We start from the raw sequence: 20776 nt of genomic DNA on the forward strand, positions 1-20776 counted from the left end.
ATAATTCCGCAAATCATTTATAAAATCATATAACAATCAATATTTCAAATATTTAAATAATATATGGCTCATTTCCGAGAATATTAATAATCCAAATTCACAATTATGGCACATATAAACCGCAATTACGGAAAATTATTCACTTATAACTTTATAGAAAATCCATATATAATATTCATAATTTCATTTTTTTACTGCTGATACGATCACAACCACATGTATCACTTAATCACATAACAATTATACTCACATAAATAGTAAATCTATATTTTAGAAACAATATATGAACTTTGGTTTAGAAACAATAATATTTATGAAATTTGAAAATCAATAAAAAATTTAAAAATCTTGATTGAATACACACTTAGACTATACACTATTAAAAAATGGTATCTATACTATTATATTAAAGAGAAAACATTAAAAAATTGGTTGTTGCTCCTTGGGAACTCAAATTGGTAAAAACCGTTTAATATAATTTTAAAAATTATTATATAATAGATATAAGGTTTGAATTCTACCAACAAAATATTAAAATTAAAATTTATAATATGTAATGATAAAAATAACCATTGTAAAAATATTATATAAGGGGTATATGCTTCGAATTTCAACACAAATATATTAAAATTATATTTTACAATATATAGGTGTGTTTGGTATTGCTGTTGCAGACAGCAACAACAGCTTTTCGCTGAAAAGCAGTTAAAAAAATATTTGGTAAAATTTAAAAACTGCTTTTCGGAAAAGTGTTTTTGATCTAAAAGCTGCTGTTAGAAAAAGCAAGCTCCGCCATACTATTAGAAAAAACTGCTTTTCAGCTGTTGCCGAAAGCAGATGTTGATTTCACCATTAAATCATTTAGATTTAATGATATATATAGATTTAATTTAATTTAATTATTTGTATGAAGAATATTGAGGAGATTAAAAAAAATTACGAACATCTAAAGTCATTTCCATAGGACGTTTTTTGAAAATAGATACCAACCCAATCACGGACATTACAAAGTGGGCTATGGGGCCGGTATTTGATTGTCTTAGAAGTTGGGCCATAGACCCATGGGTTAAATTTGTAGATGGGTCAGAAGCAAGAAGAAAGTTTATGAAAAGGGGGAGAAAGGCTATTACGACCTGGTAAATAGACTGAAGGATATGGGGAGATTAGGTGTGAGAACACGCTTGATAAGTATTTGTTTGTTTGTATAAATTGTATGTGTTGTTGTTAATTTTTATGTTGAATTACAGTGAACAGTTATACGGTTTATATAAACGCTTATGGAAGATTCGGTGGTGATGCAAACAATCTGGACATTGATACCAAGAAATCTGTTTTGAAAGCTTCCCCAAGTGTTGTGTGTCTCACTTCTTACTCGGGTACTTTTTTTTTTATTATTTATAAGGCAAATTGATATGCTTACCTTGCGCAAGATTCATTTGTACTGTTGAGTATATTGGATTCTGTGTATTAGCTTCTTATTCACACTTGAGAGAGAGAGAGAGAGAGCTAGAGAGAGGGAGAGGGAGAGCTAGAGAGAGGGAGAGGGAGAGCTAGAGAGAGGGAGAGGGAAAGGGAGAGGGAGAGGGAGAGGGAGCAAGAGAGAGGGAGAGAGAGAGAGTGATGGAGGGAGAGGGAGAGAGAGGGAGGGAGAGGGAGAGAGGGCGTGAGAGAGAGGGAGAGGGGGGAGAGAGAGAAAGAGGGAGGGAGAGGGAGGGAGGGAGAGAGAGAGAGAGAGAGAGAGAGAGAGAGAGAGAGAGAGAGAGAGAGCGAGAGAGGTATCTTATATTCTTATCCTTTCCTTCTAAGGGACCACTGAAATATATCCTTTCCTTAGACCACTGTAGATTGCAAGGAAGTGTAGCCCTATATGAAAGATTTGGAAACTTCTTTAATGTCAACATGCATAAACATTAATATTTCTAACTCAGTTAATAGTAATGTACTAGGCTAACGGGTAGCGGACTAGCGGGTACAGAATAGGGATTGAATAGTTGGTTGGTTGGTTAAATATAGCTTGAAGGAATGCTTTTGTGCACGATTTGTATATTACTCATAATGGCAACACAAGTTTGAGCCCCTCAAATGACCCTTGGATGTTAGTAGGTAATTTTCTGTTCGGCATCCAAGATCATCTTTGTTTATTACTGAGCTATCCTATGGGTATGCCTGGAATAAAATTAATAAAAATGTAAACCATAAAAAATTCTGTTGAAACCAAACTTTCTCCTAAAAAATGAGGATATACAATAGATTAAGATCAGGGGATCTTGGTGAAGGTTTTAGATGCTTGTTTTATACAATTAAGATCAGAATCGTGATTGAGATAAGTGGTCTGGTGGGGTATTGAGAATGATTTTCCACACGTACGTATGTAACTCTTGTGTCTGGTGTACTGGAGAAGTCGGGATATTTGGATAAAGCAGTTGTGGAATCAAGCGTTGGGAATTGGGGGTCAGGTCATATAACTTGGAGTCAAATTTATAGATGCCATGCATGCAAGTAGTTGAAGTTTTCATCATGTAAGAAATCAGCGGAAAGTTGGTTGGTTTCGTAAACCGTATGTTGGCTGTTTTTATTTCATGTGCCTTTAACATCTTGTGTATCAATGAACGCACTTCAGTTTAGTTTTTATTGACTGCATGATATTATATTTGACATGGTCTTTCTGTTGGTGGTATCAGCTAAATGAAGCATTGTGGGACAAGGAGGGTAAACCTGTTGAGCTGGTTGTGGTTAGAGAAAGTGCTGATAGACCATTGAGTCTCGTGGTGGAAGCAGTGAAGACTAACCCAAACACATATAGGTAGGATTTGAACAATCTTATTTCTGTTTTTGATATAGTAGTAGTTTGCGTGAGGACTATGAGCTTTGTAGATTTTTCCGAGTCAGCTTTAGTTGGCAAAGTTTATGTGCCGGAGTTGGTGAGAGTGGAGAGAGATGGCTCTACATATAGGAAAATGAGTTGTTTCCTTTTCCTTTCTTATAAGCGCCCTAATTGTTGTGGGCAATTTATATTTTATATTTTGCTCTTTGATTTCTCAGGTGGCCGGTTCCAGAGCCAAAGTGGTGCACCAAGTTATGAGCAGTGAGGTTTTATTTGGTCTTCAAATTCGCTGTTACCATGATGCAGTATGTGTAGTATCTGTGCCTTTTTATTGATAATTAAATGTTCAAGGTTGTATATATAATATATTACCCTTCGCTTGTGCATATGATAGACAATGTAAGATATTTTTATTTGGTACAAGGTTTCTTGTGTAGGATATTTTTGTATCATCGAATCCTCAACTGTAATACCTATTTTGTTTTTGCTAAATACTAGAAAAAACCGTATGAAATGCCCCACTAGCTTGGCCAGTTTCCATCATCATTCCATTTCAATTATCTTTGATTTCAGATCATGCTCGAAATTAAATTAAATCTCCGAATAATTTAAATAAGAAACTTTTATTTAGATAATTATTTTTTTTAATACTCTTAATTAATATGTTGAAAAATGAGAATCTAACTAAATTTTAAAAGAGTCAAACCTTGAAAATATAAACTACAGAGTTAGGTTTGGAAAATTGTTTTAAAATTTACTTTGAAAGTAGAAGTGGACAAATGAATAAAAATTATTTCAGAAATGAATATTTAAAAGATATTTTTTAAATGATAGATATTAATTTGTTATTTAGGGGATTGACTTGTACCTGAGATTATAAGGTTTCCTCGTGATAATAGGGTTTTTTTTTGTAAATACAGAGGAATTGACTTAAAATTACAAAACTATCCTTTTAAAATTTATTTGTGTAGCAGAAAAATAACACAATCAAAAAAATACAAATTTATTGCATTAATTTATTATATGAAATTGAACTTTTAATTGGACAAATAAATATGGAACTGTGGTAATGGAAGTTAAAGTTTGAGAAGGAGAGAGGATAGATCATAAAAAGCACCGAGCCGCCCCTAATTTCTGTAAGTTTACCGGTAAGATTAATCAAAATCCTTCAATATATATACTAGATCTTGCTCAACCCTTCTCTCGCTACTTGTTTTACAGGTGACCTTTCTTCGTCCCGAGGCGCAACATCTGAGTTCTCGCTGCTTGATTAATTTCAGGTATTATTTGTTTTTTTATGTTTATTCTATTAAATGAACTGTGTAATGTTTATTTAATTCATGACTTATGTGTTATGTGCGTGTGAATTGTGTTATGTGTACTGATACTGTGTAATAGTTTGTTACCTATTTCTGAGTTGTACCTTCCTTTTCGACCAACATCATAGATTTGAATTAAGCCATTGCTTTAACAGAGGTTTAGATTAAGAACTGAGGTTTAACAGAGGTTTAGATTTAGAGGCACTTATAAGTTTAAACCCACAGGTAGTGATAACCCTCATAATTACATATGTTTTGTTCCCTTCTTTTTTCTGGCACATTTGCAGTCTCCTGTTATATGATACATTCCGAGTATCCGCTTTTAATTTTTTTTATCTTTAAATCGATAGGCATTTGTTTGAAAATGTAAACTTATATCAAATCCATAACAAGCACAAATATATTAATTTATACTGGAAAATTCCTACTTTCTACATCATAAAAAAGGGTATTACCAGCTAAGAGAACTAATACTTTCAAAACTCATAATAGATTATGTGCTTTCAACTTAAAAATTCCCTACGAGAACTTTCCGGTGGCAATAGGAGAACTGTATGTGTGTAATTTCATTCGACTTGGTATTGTAGATTAGTTCGATTTTTATATCCATAACCTACTTGTCTAGATTGTTGTTGTTTTGTATATGTATAGGCTATAGCTTGCTTGTGTAGATTTGAGATGATATCTAATTCATACTCTCATTGATCTGTAATTTGAACTTCAGATTGTACGTACAACTATCTGTGTGTGTGTATTACTTTATTATTATTGAACTTATATATTATATTAGTTCGATCATGATCTCCATAACCTGCTTCTCTATATTATTGTTGTTTTTGTATGTGTATTAGCCTGTTTGTGTAGATTTTTCTGGTTGGTAAAACACTATGTCTATATTGTGATCATGAATTTTACTCAAGTTGAGGATGTGGATGCCCGCCCTACCAGTTCTCCTTTTTACCGCCTAATGCATTTTTATATTCATTTTCGATCCAGATTTTTGTTTGTAAAAAAATGGGGACCAAGGTGCTTAGCATAGCCGAACGAGGCAATCTTTATGAGGAAATGCGTGGAACGATTGTTGGTATCTATGGCAAGAATTATAAGGTCCTTGGCGGTGGAGCATTTGTAGTAGTTGGTTCAAGCCAATTGGTGTTGACTGCTGCCCACGTTGTAGACGAAGAGGACATAGAAGATTTGTATATTGTCACGTTTGAAAAAGAACTATTTCATGTTGAACAAGTGAAGTCTAACAAGAAAAGAGATATTGCATTGCTTGCTCTTAAGGACCAACATGATATGTCAGTAGATGATGGGTTTGAGTGTGCGGATCTGTGTGAAACAAATGAATTAACTGTAGGTTCAGAAGTTCATTTTATTGGTCATCCCGGGCAACAAACTTTCATATACAATGTTGGTAACATCTCGTGTGCAGAAAAAACCTATGATATCTTCTATGATCTTTCAGAAATAGATTATTATCCTGAGTTGAAGATGGAGGAGAGGGTAGATGACTTCAGAGGGCTTTCCGATTCACTGAAGTTAGTTCAAGTCAAGAATATGCATGGTGGTGGGAGGTATGGTGGCACTGGGGCACCAATTTTGGATTGTGATGGTAATATAGTGGGTTTGTATAGCTTCAGTTTCCAAGATGAAGATTATGCTATCCATGTTGCCGACATCAGAGCAACCATCGACAATTTAATAGTGAAGACTAAGGCAATGGCCAGCAAGAAAACTTGAAAAAGCTAGAAGAGCCATTAATTATTGACTGTTAGCAAAATTCAGATATATGACTAGTGCGGAATATATCTTACTCTTTAATCCTTATGGGGATCTATTCACTGACTAGAAAAATGACCTAGTTTCTCTCATCACTCTATCGATATGGATTCTTGTAATAAAAATGTTAGCTCTTAAATTATTGTATATTGCCTTGAATATACATTTTATAATAATTAGTTTATCCCAATTTGTGTAGACTGGGTAAATTGAGAAAGTAATTAGAAGTGCCTCTTTTTCCATCTATACTTTACTTTCTTGAATTCCTACACTTAACTCCTTTTTCAAGCTAGTTCTCTTCTAGAAACACGATTTAATCGACAGCTTAATCTTTTAAGAAAAAATATCAACACTTAGTGATTATCTTCAATTTAACTTGGTGTTTGATGTGTATAGGTGCTGCTTACTGCAATTGAAATGAAGGTTTTGCATATTTGGGTTTGAACGTTTTGTCTGAGTTATATCTTGTTGTAAATCAGAAAAACTGATAAGTTGATGTAGTTCTTCGGCTGGCTAGACTTTTGGTCATTTGGAGAACTAGCTTTATAGCTCGTATAATGCATAAACATATTTTAGATTGCGCGAATGGATGTTATTTTAGTTGGAGTTGTAGACAATATTTCATGTTTTGCCCCTTCTATGTATTTTTTTTTAGCAAAAGAAATTTCATTAATGAGAAAGATGATCATTAAGTAAAATCTCCAACACACAATGCGGAGGAGATATAAAAACATTATAGCAACCTGTCAAACCGGGGATTCTAGCTAAACTATGAGCTACCCCATCTGCGTGCTTCTTAACATGACTAAACCCCAAATCACTGCGACTCTGCATAATTCTAAAGCAAGCTTCCAATATGTTCCCAACTTCCACAAAGTACTCAGAGTGTTGTTGAAGTGCATGAATTACCAGGCTAGAATTGCTTTCAATAACCACTTGTTTGAGCTGCAACTCTTGTAACCAACACCATAAGCTTCTGCTTCAAACACATTTACTTGACCTGCAACCCTCTAATTTTTTCCCATCATAAATTGACCATGTTCATTCCTGATGACCATTCTAACCGCAAAGTCTGGATCTCCCTCTTTAACCAATGCATCTACATTTAGTTTCACTCATCCACTCATAGGCGGTTTTCACTTTTTCATACTGGCAATCTCAGAATTCAACTGAACCATAGGTAGCTATTTGTTTTTGTTTGCATCATGCCAATCATTAATCTGTTTTGAGCTCATCTCCCAAATTAGACCCGCCTCCATCTCCTTATTCCCCCAGACCTTTTTTTCTTGCAAACCAAATTCCTGTTAACACTTTCGTAATAGTGACCAATCTTTCCATTGTCTCTGTGCTTAACTTGTCCAACAACCAATCTGCTGCATATTCTACATCACTCGTATCATAGCTAAGTCCAGCCTTCTGCCAAAACTTACTCGCATACTCACAGTCAAAAAAGAGGTGCATGACATGCTCACTACCTCTGGTACACATTGGACAAATGATTGGAATGTGAACACCTTTATCATTTAATAAGTTACTCACAGGAATGTTGTTTTTACAGAACCTCTAGAAAAAAACTTAGTATTTTAGACTAAGCTGTGAATCATTGAGACTCTATATGAGTGAGATACATTATGTGTTAGTGATGTGTATTTATTGGAACGTGTTCTCCTCTTCGAGGGGATTCCAACGCATATTTACACGCTCAAAATGATTAAAAGGTGAATGAGAACTGATATTCCAAAGTTTTACCTTTTAATATGAAAAGTGGTTTTGTACCACATCGAGAGTAGTACAAACCTATTCCTTAGTTTTTCTTATAAATACCATGTACCACATCGAAAAGAAAATCAAGTCATTTCAAGCCTCTCCTTATAAATAGAGTCTTAGGGCACCAGTTTATTAAGTCGAGGAAATAAGAGTCATCTCTTTCATTCTCGGTCTCTTTAGTCTTAAATTTTTCCAATATTCCGGTGATAGTTCTCGGGCTCAGTTCAAGTTCGCTGAGAGTATATTCGATCTATCGATTATACTAGTATCTCGTTTTATCCTGGGAAGCAGGTCGCTAAACACGGATGGTGCGGGGCGAAACTGCTTTAAGGAGACAGTTTTCTGGACTCGAGATTAAATCCAATCTCTGTTTGTTTTCTCAAACTCATCTCTTAATTTAATTGTTAATTCTTATATGCTTATGTGATTTAAGAATTAGCAATGTTCTTGTGAATTAGTTATATATTCAATATATATATATAATAATGTCTTTATCGTACAAGATTGCTAACAATCTTAAAGCAGTTTTCTTCAATTTTCATACTTTCTTGTGAGTAGACGCAAAAGTCAATTTAATTGTTTAAATTGGATTTATTTATGGGTAAATGAGTGGCCATTATTTGCCTCATTAATTAAATTAAATTTAGTGTGTTAATTTCTTTGATCACTTGTTTCCATGTGCTTGAAATTAATATAAATTTGATTTTAAGTGGTGCTTTGTTTAAGCATAACAGGTACGAGGCAAAAGTAAGCACAAAGTTGTTGGATAATTGGTTTCTTATAAGGCTATTGATGCTTTAATGGTTATTGATTTATGATCAACTTATATTCAAGTGGACATATTTGGTGATATCTCTCTCGGGTTGATCATTATAAATTGGTAGATTAAACCCAAATTTATAATTCGTCCATGTTTCGCTATTAATGGATAGCTTATTATGTTTTGTTAACATGGTGATTGATAATATATATGAGCTAGAGTTTCTTAATTCTGAATTGATTTCGGAATTATTAGTACACTGATACAAGAATCGTATATGCTATAGTTTACATGCGTGTTTGCAAGTTCATAATATGATATTGCTATGCAATTAAATGATATGGCTACATAAATGTGACCCTTCATGATGGAACTTGATTATTTGGTGATTAATTTTTTAATCATTGTTGAGTGATGATAAGGCATCAATTATTATTGTTTAATCTTTAATAATGAAGTTATATCACAAACTTGTAATACTGGATAAAATGCAGTAACATGTTTGTTGTTAAATAATGTGACGAGTTGTGCAGCTGAAGTGAACCAGATTTACAATTGTTCAGGATTCTCCACATTAAAAAACCTAATGGGCCTGGAGTACAGGTTATGGGTCGGCACATAAATTATATTTTTCTGGTTGGATTTTTCCTCCAATTAAATAGTAATTTTACGTGTTGGTGTCGGTCTGCTGCGGCAGTGACACACGAGCCTATTATAGTGATCCATATGATACTTAATACGGCAAATATTGATATCAGTAGTTATGCTGAACTTCGGAGAGAATCCGAAAAGTTGTTAACCCTAACGCATCAGTTGATCAAGGATCACTGAATGTGGGGTTTATTGAAGATTTATGTTCTTCCTTGGGCCTTTTCTGGTTGTACCAGTAGGTGAGCCAGAAATGTAGGTTTGTGTGAACCATGTAAATATTTTAGAGAAATTCGGTAATTGAATTTTTAATGATAAGAACCACGGGAAGTTCTTTAAACATGATATTAAAATCTTATAGGTTTTAATGAATGACGTAAAACCCGCTCAGATGAGAGGTAGTGACACGATACGTGTTTACTGTCTGGTTTGATAGTAAAACATTTGTCACTCGTACTCGTAGTCGAGTCAATATTGAAGCTAAATAGAGAGATGTGTGCTCTATAAACTCAAGGGTAAATCCAACTTAATACAAATAATTAAGATGGTAGTGAATAAATTTGATGATGAATAATCACCGGGCAAATTCTATTTGCAACGTGAATATTTATGAGGTCGTTGCACCTTACTCGCATTAAATAAATGGAGTAGATGCAGACTTGAGTTGCGCTCTGAGAGAGATGCAAAACGATTGTGATCAGCTCAGACTATCACTGAATTTGAGGATATTAGTTACGAAGGGCTAATCGTTCCTTAAACATGATACCACAGAATGAAATAATTAAATTTCCTATTAGTTTTGGAATATTTTCTGACATTCTGTAAAATATTAAAATTGTGGGGGTATCTAAAATAGAAAATTATTGAATTTTCTATGAATAGTGGAATGTAATTAAACATTCTTGAAAATAATTCAAATGTAGGGGTATCTCGAAACTTGATACCAACACCTCTGTTGGTAGCATGAGATCCAAAATCAATTGAGATATTTTGGATGGATACATAGACAATGGTTGAGTCTAATAATATCCGATATATGAATTTAATTTTTGAGATTCGTAAGAATACTATTACAGAGTTTAGGAATGCTTATGCGATAAGCTAGTAGATCCTAGTAGATATGTAATTAAAAGTCATCTAAATCAACTTACGAGTTATTGGATGAATGTGAGGATGAACCTGCAGAGAGCAAAAGACTTGGATAATTGCTAGTCCCGAATGTCTTGATAATTTGCTTGAAGGTGAACTCGTAAATTTAATATAAGCAATGCGCTTTTCGTATAATTTCTTGATAAGTGAATATATCAAGAGAAAATTTGACTATTACTGAGAGTCAATAAATCAAGATTTTCTAGCACGTGTACTAGAAAATGGATTGTGCATGTTCTCTCTATGTCCTTTGTGGGGGAAAGGATGTTAAGAAATAGAGAGAGTGGTTCTGTTTGACAGAATCTTGTTTAAAAAAAATATATAGATCTTCTTACGAGATAGAAGCATTAGGACCCAAATGAATTTTTAAATTGGAAAAATATATCTGGGTCTGAAGGAAGTATAGGGTCAGACTGATATAAAAATATTACAGTCGAAAGTGATGACCTTATATAATTTATGAAATATTCTCGAGTTTTGAGAATAAGGTTCATTAAGATGATACTAAAATTATCGTATTGTGAAATTTAAAAGTGCATCAATGAACATTCAGATGGTCTTTCTAAATAGATATTTGGAGAAATATCTATTTACGTGAACCCGAGGGTTGCTCTAGATAAAGCAAGAGTAGAAAATCTGTATTTTCGGTGAACATGTTGAGTGAAACAACATTGACACGAAATAATGGCATATTAAATTTGATATTGTTATGATAAGCAATGGCTTCAAATAAATGACATGGTTGTCATTTTGAGGACGCTCAAAATTGGTTGCTATGTGAATAAGGATTTCCAGTTTAAGGACGCTTAAACTCGGTAATGATGCAAACTGAAATTGCTGGTTTTGGGGACGCTAAAAGCTGGTAATATCAATAACAAGTGAAGCCTTAAGTAATAACTAGTAAAGTTATTTCATAAATGTGAAATATGTCAATATGAGATGTCAAACTGATTCAAAATCAGAGAATTGACAAGTGTGCATGTGTTATTTACACATGATATGCAAGTCATTATTGATTGCATGTGAGTGATCTGATCATTACGAGAAGTAATGGCAAGAGGATCATCTCTGAAAATCTTGATGAGATTGAAAAGTTTTTATTTGAAGATTACAATCTTCGTGACTTTAAAAGTTTTAGATGATACATGTCACATGTTGGTGATGTGAATTTTGAAGAGATCAACGAAGCTAAAGTTGTCATAGCTGGAATGGATTTATATTTATCCAAGCGTAGATGAACAAGGATCTCTCAAGAAGGATTGCAAGTCTGTTGTACTTTTTAAAATTGTACAAAATTAGACATAGGCTACACAGTTGGTAAACTGGGTAGATACACGAGTACAATGGAAATTGGTCACTTGGAAGTGATTGCAATGAGATTTAAGGTGTATGATATATGCTCGTGAGCTTGGACTGCAATACGAAAGATATCTAATTGTACTATGTGAATATATTATGTAAATTAAATATTTGACTTTAAGAACTTAAAAGTCATTCGAGAATACATTTCACACTTAGCAGTCGTGTCATGGAAATCCTAAACTTAGCTCGATTCATGATGGAATACGAGTCTGGTGCATAAAATAAATGCAGTTAAAAGGCTGAGTAGCCACTTTGTAAGGATATTCCTAAATGACAAGGAAAATGTGTCTTCAATATGCATATATCGTGTAATCAATATGCAAATTGGGAGATCACATTATTGTGTATGAAATGGTATGTCTCACATCTATGATGAGGACATAATACCATTAAACAACTATTCTTAACGAGAATTATCATGATTGACTATGTAAAGTCAAATGATAATGTTTGAATCCACTAACCAGATGGTTAAACTGAGCGAATCTGTTTAAGCCAAGGGAATCTAGTTAGACCGAGAGATAGTTGTCAAATCATCGAGAGGAATGAGCCTTGCCTATTGCTTAACGGCATCATGGTGGACACCCAACCTTGCTGACTGGAGATCCCAAGAACTTGGTTCAATGGGACAACTAAATCATGATGACCAAATCACTGTGGGGGTAACCACTGGCCTATTTCTATGATGATAAAACAGTGAGACCCGTAAGGTACGAGGTTAAGTTTTATGCTTTTAATGATCTTTGACGAATACAAGGATTTCAAGTTTGAATACATAATATTCGGTTGAGTAAACGCGTGTTACTCTATAAGATAAAGATCACCTATGTAAGAGAGAAGTATGGCCGCTTCAAAGGAGAATTGTGAGGCACAATTCTTTAGAAACTCTTGCGGAACCAGGACGATGTTCCAGGGCCAAAATGGACATAATCATGAGAACTGAATGAGTTAGGAAAGATATAGTGATGAGTATGTCATCGTTTACACAAACGATCGAACAGTTCAAGGACATCGCGTCATACTGTCTACCAGTAAAGTCGATATACTTATTCGAGCGAAGGTTCAAGGAGCATTCTCTACCTATCGTATGCTATATCTGACCGCCGGAACTATCACCAAGTCAAGCTTCGCGTCTGTCTGTCTATGTGGTGCGTGCTACTGGACCATCAATCTCATTTGTGGGGGATTGTTGGACAAACTTAGTATTTTAGACTAAGCTGTGAATCATTTTGAGACTCTATATGAGTGAGACACATTATGTGTTAGTGATGTGTATTTATTGGAACGTGTTCTCCTCTTCGAGGGGATTCCAACGCATATTTACACGCTCAAAATGATTAAAAGGTGAATGAGAACTGATATTCCAAAGTTTTACCTTTTAATATGAAAAGTGGTTTTGTACCACATCGAGAGTAGTACAAACCTATTCCTTAGTTTTTCTTATAAATACCATGTACCACATCGAAAAGAAAATCAAGTCATTTCAAGCCTCTCCTTATAAATAGAGTCTTAGGGCACCAGTTTTATTAAGTCGAGGAAATAAGAGTCATCTCTTTCATTCTCGGTCTCTTTAGTCTTAAATTTTTCCAATATTCCGGTGATAGTTCTCGGGCTCAGTTCAAGTTCGCTGAGAGTATATTTGATCTATCGATTATACTAGTATCTCGTTTTATCCTGGGAAGCAGGTCGCTAAACACGGATGGTGCGGGGCGAAACTGCTTTAAGGAGACAGTTTTCTGGACTCGAGATTAAATCCAATCTCTGTTTGTTTTCTCAAACTCTTCTCTTAATTTAATTGTTAATTCTTATATGCTTATGTGATTTAAGAATTAGCAATGTTCTTGTGAATTAGTTATATATTCAATATATATATATATAATAATGTCTTTATCGTACAAGATTGCTAACAAGTCCAGCCTTCTGCCAAAACTTACTCGCATACTCACAGTCAAAAAAGAGGTGCATGACATGCTCACTACCTCTGGTACACATTGGACAAATGATTGGAATGTGAACACCTTTATCATTTAATAAGTTACTCACAGGAATGTTGTTTTTACAGAACCTCCAGAGAAAAATTCTTGATTTATGTGGGATCTCCATTTTCCAAATTCCATTCCATCCTCTCACTGTAATATTATGCGCCATACTCGTCTGATTGTCCTGCCAGTGCCTATAACCAAACTTGACAGAATATTTACCATTACTTGTTATGCTCTAGGCAATTCTATCTGATACTTCATTTTGTGGAATACGCGTCTGAAGAATGCATTTAACATTATCAGAATGAAAATCTTGTTCTACTTTTGTCACGTCCCATTCTCTGATGTTTGGACGGAAGTTTTCACAAACTTTATCATTCCTGACATTGTTCCTATGATGATCTTCAACCTTGTAATTCCTTTTTCCTCTCAACCAAGAATCTTGAAAAATTCTAATAATCTTTCCATCGCCCGGTATCCATCTATAGCCACTACACCTATACTCTTTAGCTTCCCATATTCCCGACCATATAAAACTTCCCCCAGACCCCTTCTTTGCTTGCAGAATATTGCAGTCCTGGAAGTATTTAGCTTTGAAAATTCTGGCGACCAAAGACATAGGATTACATAAGAAATTCCAGATATGCTTTCCGAGGAGAGACAGGTTGAAACCATGAAGAGACCTGAAACCCAAACCTCCATTACTCTTAGCCACACACATCTTGTCCCAAGACATCCACTTGATCCCTTTCTTATTGTTGCTGTTATTAGTCCACCAGTAACTATACATCGCTCTTTCCATTTCTTGACAAAGTGACTTGGGGATAAGAAAACAAGACATGCTATACGACGGTAGAGATTGTGCTACATTCTTAATCAGGGCTGTTTTACCAGCTTTTGAGAGTAGCTTATTACACCAGCCTTGAACTCGTTTCCATAGCCTTTCCTTCAGAAAATTGAAAACCCTTTTCTTCGATCTCCCAACCAGCGAAGGTAAGCCCAGATATTTACTTTCCTCTATATCATTTCTAACTGTCAAAACATCCATAATCTCCTGTTGTTTGTCTCGTCGAACATTCGCACTAAAGAAGATGCCCGATTTTTGATAATTCACCACTTGTCCTGATAACCTTTCGTAAGAATTTAACACATTCTTGATTGCCTGCACTTCATCCATATTCGCTTTGAAAAAAAGGAAACTATCGTCAGCAAATAATAAATGAGTGATAGCTGGTGCATTCAGACTGACCTTACACCCATGAATCGCATTATTAGACGCTGCTTCTTTGAGTGCATTGGATAATCCTTCAACGCACAACAAGAACAAATAGGGAGAAAGAGGATCGCCTTGTCGCAATCCCCGACCAGGTAAAATAGGGCCCACCAGGGTACCATTTATGCACACCTTATACTCCACTGTTGTAACACATAGAAGCATCCATCTTATCTATTTTTGATCGAACCCCATTTCCTCCGTCCTGTGCCTTAGATAAGCCCAACTCACTCGATCATAAGCCTTGCTTATGTCGAGTTTTAGTGCCACCTCCCCTTCTTGACCTTTATTCTTCCTTTTCGTATGATGGATAACCTCGAATGCTATTAATACATTATCTGTAATGCTTCATCCAGGCACAAAAGCAGACTGGTTTTCCGAGATTGTGGCCGAGAGGATAATTTTCAGTCTGTTCGCAAGAACCTTTGCCAAAATTTTTATACAGAACGTTGCACAGTGCAATATGACGGACCTCAGACATTCTTTCCATATTGTCCTTCTTCGGTATGAGCACCAGTGTCGTGTTATTAAGCTCGGGTGGGAATGAAACATCACGAAGCCAACACTTGCAGCTCTCAAAAATCTCCTTTCCAATCAGCCCCCAAAAATGTTGAAAAAAAGCTGGACTAAACCCATCTGGCCCAGATGCTTTATCTGGGTGCATTTGTTTAATTTCCTTGGTAAACTCATCAAACTCCAGCTCCTTTGTAAGCATAGTATTCTGCCTATCTGTTATCACCCTGTTCTCAGAATTTCTGTGTTGGAAATTATTCCCATTATCACCTGCAAAAACACTTGTAAAGTATTGGATAGCCATATTACACATCTCTTCATGGTTATCAATAATTTCATCTTGTTCATTTCTCAGAAACACAATACGGTTTGCCTTCTTTCTTATTGTATCTTGTGCATGAAAGAATTTAGAATTAGTATCCCCCTCCGAGAGCCAAAAAGCTTTTGCTCTTTGTTTCCAATAGGTCTCCTCTTGCTTCAATAAATCATCAAGTCGATCCTTCTCGATGAAAATAATTTCGAATTCCCTCTTCATCAACTCTGTTACTCAAGACATCCAGAACCTCTTTTTGCTTTTCAACCTTATCCCTGAACTTATAAAAAAAATTCCTTCCCATTTAGCCATAAGGGAGGAGACTGAGAGCAATTTTGGTAGCAGATATACAGTAGGTATACCACTCCAGAAATTCGAAACCACGTCATGAAAGGAAGGTTCTTTCAGCCACACATTTTCAAATCTAAATCTAAATTGCTTAATGGAACAAGAATTATTCGGTAAGTCCATGATTATATGGTCATGTTATGGATGAAAAACTAAGATTATTGTTTGCTATATTTATTGCTAAGGTTCGGGAGCTCAAGGCCTTTAATGGCTGCTCTCGTGTTTCGTAGCTTAACTCTGCATTTACGAGATGCCTACGTATCTCTGTGAATTATAGAATCAAGCCAAAAAACGTAGTTCTGATTGGTGGGGGTGAGACCCCTTATATAGGTGTTAGGAGTCCTTGAATTGGACTTGGTTTAGGAGACTTGGTGGGCAAGTCTCAGAATTAGAATGGACTTAGGAGTCCTAAATAGTAGGAAACTGATTCCTTATCCTTCTAGGTCCCTTGGAGGCTAATCTGCAAGGATTTATGTCCTTATTGGGACTCTTCTCAGTAGCTGATTTTTTCCTTATTAATTAATTACGAAATTAATTAATATTCAGGTTTTTGGGCCTTTTTTATTCCATTAGGTCTGATCTGGTCCATCAGGCCTGATCAATGTGTTAACCTTTTGGTCTGAATGTCATACATCTTTTTATTGGGCTTAGCAGCCCAAATCATGTATAACTACTGTAATATTTAATTACACAATCAGGATTTATTTATCCCTATCATTTGCCCCCCAACTTTTGGGAAATCGTATAAGATTTAGCAAAAGTTAAGTTCGTTTGATCCCTTTCAGGGTATCGTTTTGCGTAAAGTGTGGAGCGACCTACACATTTACAACGATTTGCCTTGTACGCGGCTTCAGGGTTGTTCAAAAACATCCCTCTTTATTTTCTTACCTTCTCCCTATTTTTAGGAATTTTCTGGTATTTTTCAGGAATTTTCCCTTTTTTCCGAGATTTTTCCAAATTTTCTGCAATTTTTCACAAATATTCTCAAACTTTCAGCCCTTTTTCGACCAGGATCCTAGTCGAAATTTCGACCTGGATCCTAGTCGAATTTTGGGCCAGCTTTCCAATCCTGGTCGAAGAATTTCGACTAGAATCCATTACCTGGATTTCGACCAGGATCCTAGTCGAAACTTTGACCTGGATTTTGGTCGAAAACTTGTCTTTCTTTGCTTCCTGGTCGAAGGAATTCGACTAGGATTCACGACCTGGATTTCGACCAGGATCCTAGTCGAACCTTCGACCTAGATCTTGGTCGATACTTGTGTGCTTATTTGCTTCCTGGTCGTTAAGTTTCGACTAGGATTCACGACCTGGATTTTGATCAGGATCCTAGTCGAACCTTCGACCTGGATTTTAGTCTAGGTTTCTGCCTTCATTCTTGAAAAATATTGTGTTCAAGAATTCGACCTCAATCCTGGTTTGGCTTTCGACCTCAATCCAGTTCTATTATACCCGTAATTTTCGGGTGTCTGTTCGAAAGATTTCGAACAGAATTCACGAGCTGAAATTCGTCCTCAATCCTGGTCTTATTGGGCTTCCTTCTTATCCAATTTGGATTGGGCCTTATCTTTTTTAGGGCTTTGATTTGGGCCTTTCTATTTTTCCAAATCCTAATTGGATTTGGGCCTTTCATTGGGCCTCGTTATTTTTCCAAATCCTTATTGGATTTGGGCCTTCTATTTTCCAAATCTTAATTGGATTTGGGCATTCCATTGGGCCTCTTTATTTTTCCAAATCCAAGGATTTGGGCCTTCTATTTTCCAAATCTTAATTGGATTTGGGCCTTCTGGGCTTTAATATATCAAAACATCTTTTATTCTCGGGAATTTTTATTTAATTTCTTTGGAATATTCTGGAATGTTCCATTTTCTGGGCCTTTTTCTTTGGGCTTTTATCCTTACTGGGCTTTTTGTCCCTTCAACTTCACTTTTTCTCCTATATAAAGGAGTGAGTAGAGTCTACTACTCCTCACTTTCTCATTTCTAAATTCTCCTTCTTTCTTCTTCTGTTAAAAATCTCAGAGCAATAACAGTAGGTCGAAGTATCTTAAGCCCCAAAGCCTTTTTCTAGGAGCATTACTTCAGGTAAGACTTCTCCCTTTACTTCTTGTGCTTGTTTTTGCATAGTTTGCGTTTTAAAATTGTCTCCTTATGCGCCTTTTTTTTCCAAATGGTTGATAAGAAAATGACCGGTTTGGCCAAGATGAATGTGGCCAGAAAGTCCAATGAATTCCCCATTCGGTCAAGGTACACTTCCTTGATTGATATGATCAACACCCGAGGGGACGAGTACCCGTCAGATGCGCATCTAGACGCGCATGACCATATCAGCGCCTTGCGGGATCCAAAGGAGCTGGATAAGTTGAGTAGTTGTTTCAAAATCAAGGATCCTTTGAAGCTAGTTCTTGCAGGTCCGGCCGACAGGGCCTGTCAGTGGAGGAAGGACGCACTATGCGTCTATAGGGATACTTTAAAGGCAGGTATCAGACTCCCCTTTCACCCATTTATCCCTGTTTTGCTAGCTGATGTGGGCATCAGCCCTTGCCAACTCCCTCCTAACTTTTGGAGGTTGATTATGTGCTATCTGTCGCAATGTGCCAAGCACAATGTCTCTACCTATGTTGCTGTTTTGAGAAAGATTTTCCAGTTCAAGAACAGTCCTGACAAGAATCCGGGGTGGGTTTCTTTAAACCAGCGCCCAACCGTTCCTCACATAGTGAACGGGAAGTCCATCCCTGACAACAACTTGGGGTGGAAGAAAGATTTTTTGTTCGTCGTTTGGGAGGGTGGCGATTGGGGCACCCTATTTCGCTTGTCTTTTGGGCTAGCCGTAGATGGGAGCCCTAACGATATAGTTTTGTCTGCGGAGGAGACCAGCGCTTTCTACCTCCTTACTCAAATAACGGGACTTCCCATTCTTGGGATCTCATCAGGGAGACCGTTCTTGTAGAACGCGGCCTTTCTCCCGTTCCTAAAAAGAGTATGTTTCCTTCCTTCTCTAGTTGTCTTCATTTCTTTCATTTTATACTTTGCTAATTTCTAAACTCACTTACCTTATTTGTTGCAGTGGCTGAGAAGATAGAGGAGGCTACAAAGCCTAAAGATCTGGAAACGACCAGGATGAGGCGTGCTGGAAAGGTCTTCAAAGACCCGCGCCTTGGGAATCGTTTCCCGGAGTTCCTACTCCAGGCAAAGAAACCAGGCGAGGAAGGCCCCAGCCAAGTTTTACGTACCAAACAAAAACCAGGGTCTTTCTTCCAACCTGCTTGGGGAATCCGGGGCAAAGATTCGATTGTTGGCAACACAGCGCTTGCCAAGGAATGGTCTAAGCATTCCATTTCCCCGGTTGACTAACAAGACTTTGTCCTTCAACATGACTTGGAGGTTAACGAGCTTTTCGGAGCTCAGGCTTTGGCGACGGTACGTCTTTTTCCTTAGCCATTCATAGTTGCCTTTTTGAATTTTCTCATCTTTTACTTTTGCTGTGTTTTTTATAGGCGAACGCCCATTTTCAAGGGGCGATTCACCAAGCCAAAGCTTGGAAGGTTGGCCTCGAGGATGCGAACAAGAAGCTGGAGGAGGCCAACCAAAGAATAGAGGCCCTTGAAGCCCAACTTGCCTCATCAACTTCTGAGTTGGAAATGGCCTGGGCTGAGAATGTTATCCTCAAGGCTCAAAAGGACAGGGCCTTTGACGGCTGGATGGATACTCAGGAATTCAAGGATTTAGTGGTGGAGCATGATGCCCTCCTTCATCCAGTCAGCTACAAGGAAGGCTGGGACGCCGATGTGGAGGCTATTCAGGACGAGTTCCCAGAAGTCCTTGAACAGTCTTCCTTCCCTCGTGTGCGAGTTCCAGCACTTGGGGGCGTTGCAGATAAGCTCGCCGATTTAATCAAGGATGGCCCATTAGGGAGTCAAGGCCAAGGTCAAAAGAGAAAGGAGCTTAAATCCAGCTCTGAAGAGGAGGAATCTTCTTCTGAGGAGGAGCATGAGCCTGTTATAAAGAAGGTCAGGGTAGAAGAGCCTCTAAAGCCAGCGTCTCCTGCAGTATCCAAAGCGCCCGAAGATAGTTCTGAGGGAACCTTTGCGGAGACTTCCGAGGGGACTTCTGAGGGACCGACTGAAGAGACATCCGAGGAGACTTCAGATAGTGGTTCTGAAGAATCCCAGCCTTCCAAGGCATAAGTATCTATGTATTTCTTCTTTCTTAGACAATATTGAACTTTGTAATTGATTTTTATTATTTTCAGTCGTATTTTGCCCAGGTATCTTCGTATTTTTTCTTTTGATTTTTCAAACTCAAGTTTATAACTTGGTTTTATCCTTCACAATGCATCAATCTGAGATTAAGTCGAAGGCTTTATATTATAACTTGGTATACTTGATACCTTACATGAAATGGGTTCAACCTTGATAAAATCTAAACATATCTTCTATATAAAAAAAATCATACTCAAGCAAAGGTTCAAGGTGCTTTTAAACCTACTTGTCACACTGACAAGTGAGAATCGTACTTTAACTGTTCTACACATAGTAAACCTTCAGGTTTTGGGCATACCAAGTTCTCGGGACTTCAAAACCATCCATAGTCTCCAGCTTGTAGGTTCCTCTACCCTGGACGCTCTTGACTTTGTACGGCCCTTCCCAATTTGGGGCAAGTTTTCCTTTCTGCCCTACGCCAGAAGCTTCCACTTTCCTCAAGACTAAGTCACCTTGTTTGAAAAACCTTTCTTTA

The 20776-nt window shown here is 36.7% G+C and overlaps 1 protein-coding gene and 1 long non-coding RNA gene across 2 annotated transcripts; both read left to right on the forward strand.

Annotated features, from left to right (window-relative positions):
- Positions 1-1023: 1023 nt before the first annotated feature.
- Positions 1024-3345, forward strand: LOC141682973 (uncharacterized). Its single transcript, XR_012560026.1, has 4 exons — positions 1024-1167; positions 1248-1376; positions 2682-2803; positions 3043-3345. It is a non-coding gene; the product is annotated as an uncharacterized LOC141682973 (long non-coding RNA).
- Positions 3346-3860: 515 nt separating this feature from the next.
- Positions 3861-6173, forward strand: LOC141684559 (uncharacterized). The gene is made up of 3 exons (XM_074489593.1): positions 3861-3960; positions 4046-4104; positions 5140-6173. Exon 3 carries the CDS (start codon positions 5158-5160, stop codon positions 5884-5886), a length of 729 nt encoding a protein of 242 aa, XP_074345694.1. The 5' UTR covers positions 3861-3960; positions 4046-4104; positions 5140-5157; the 3' UTR covers positions 5887-6173.
- The last annotated feature ends 14603 nt before the right edge of the window (positions 6174-20776 follow it).

Source organism: Apium graveolens, chromosome 9 (genome assembly GCF_009905375.1).
Source record: "Apium graveolens cultivar Ventura chromosome 9, ASM990537v1, whole genome shotgun sequence".
NCBI lineage: Eukaryota > Viridiplantae > Streptophyta > Magnoliopsida > Apiales > Apiaceae > Apium > Apium graveolens.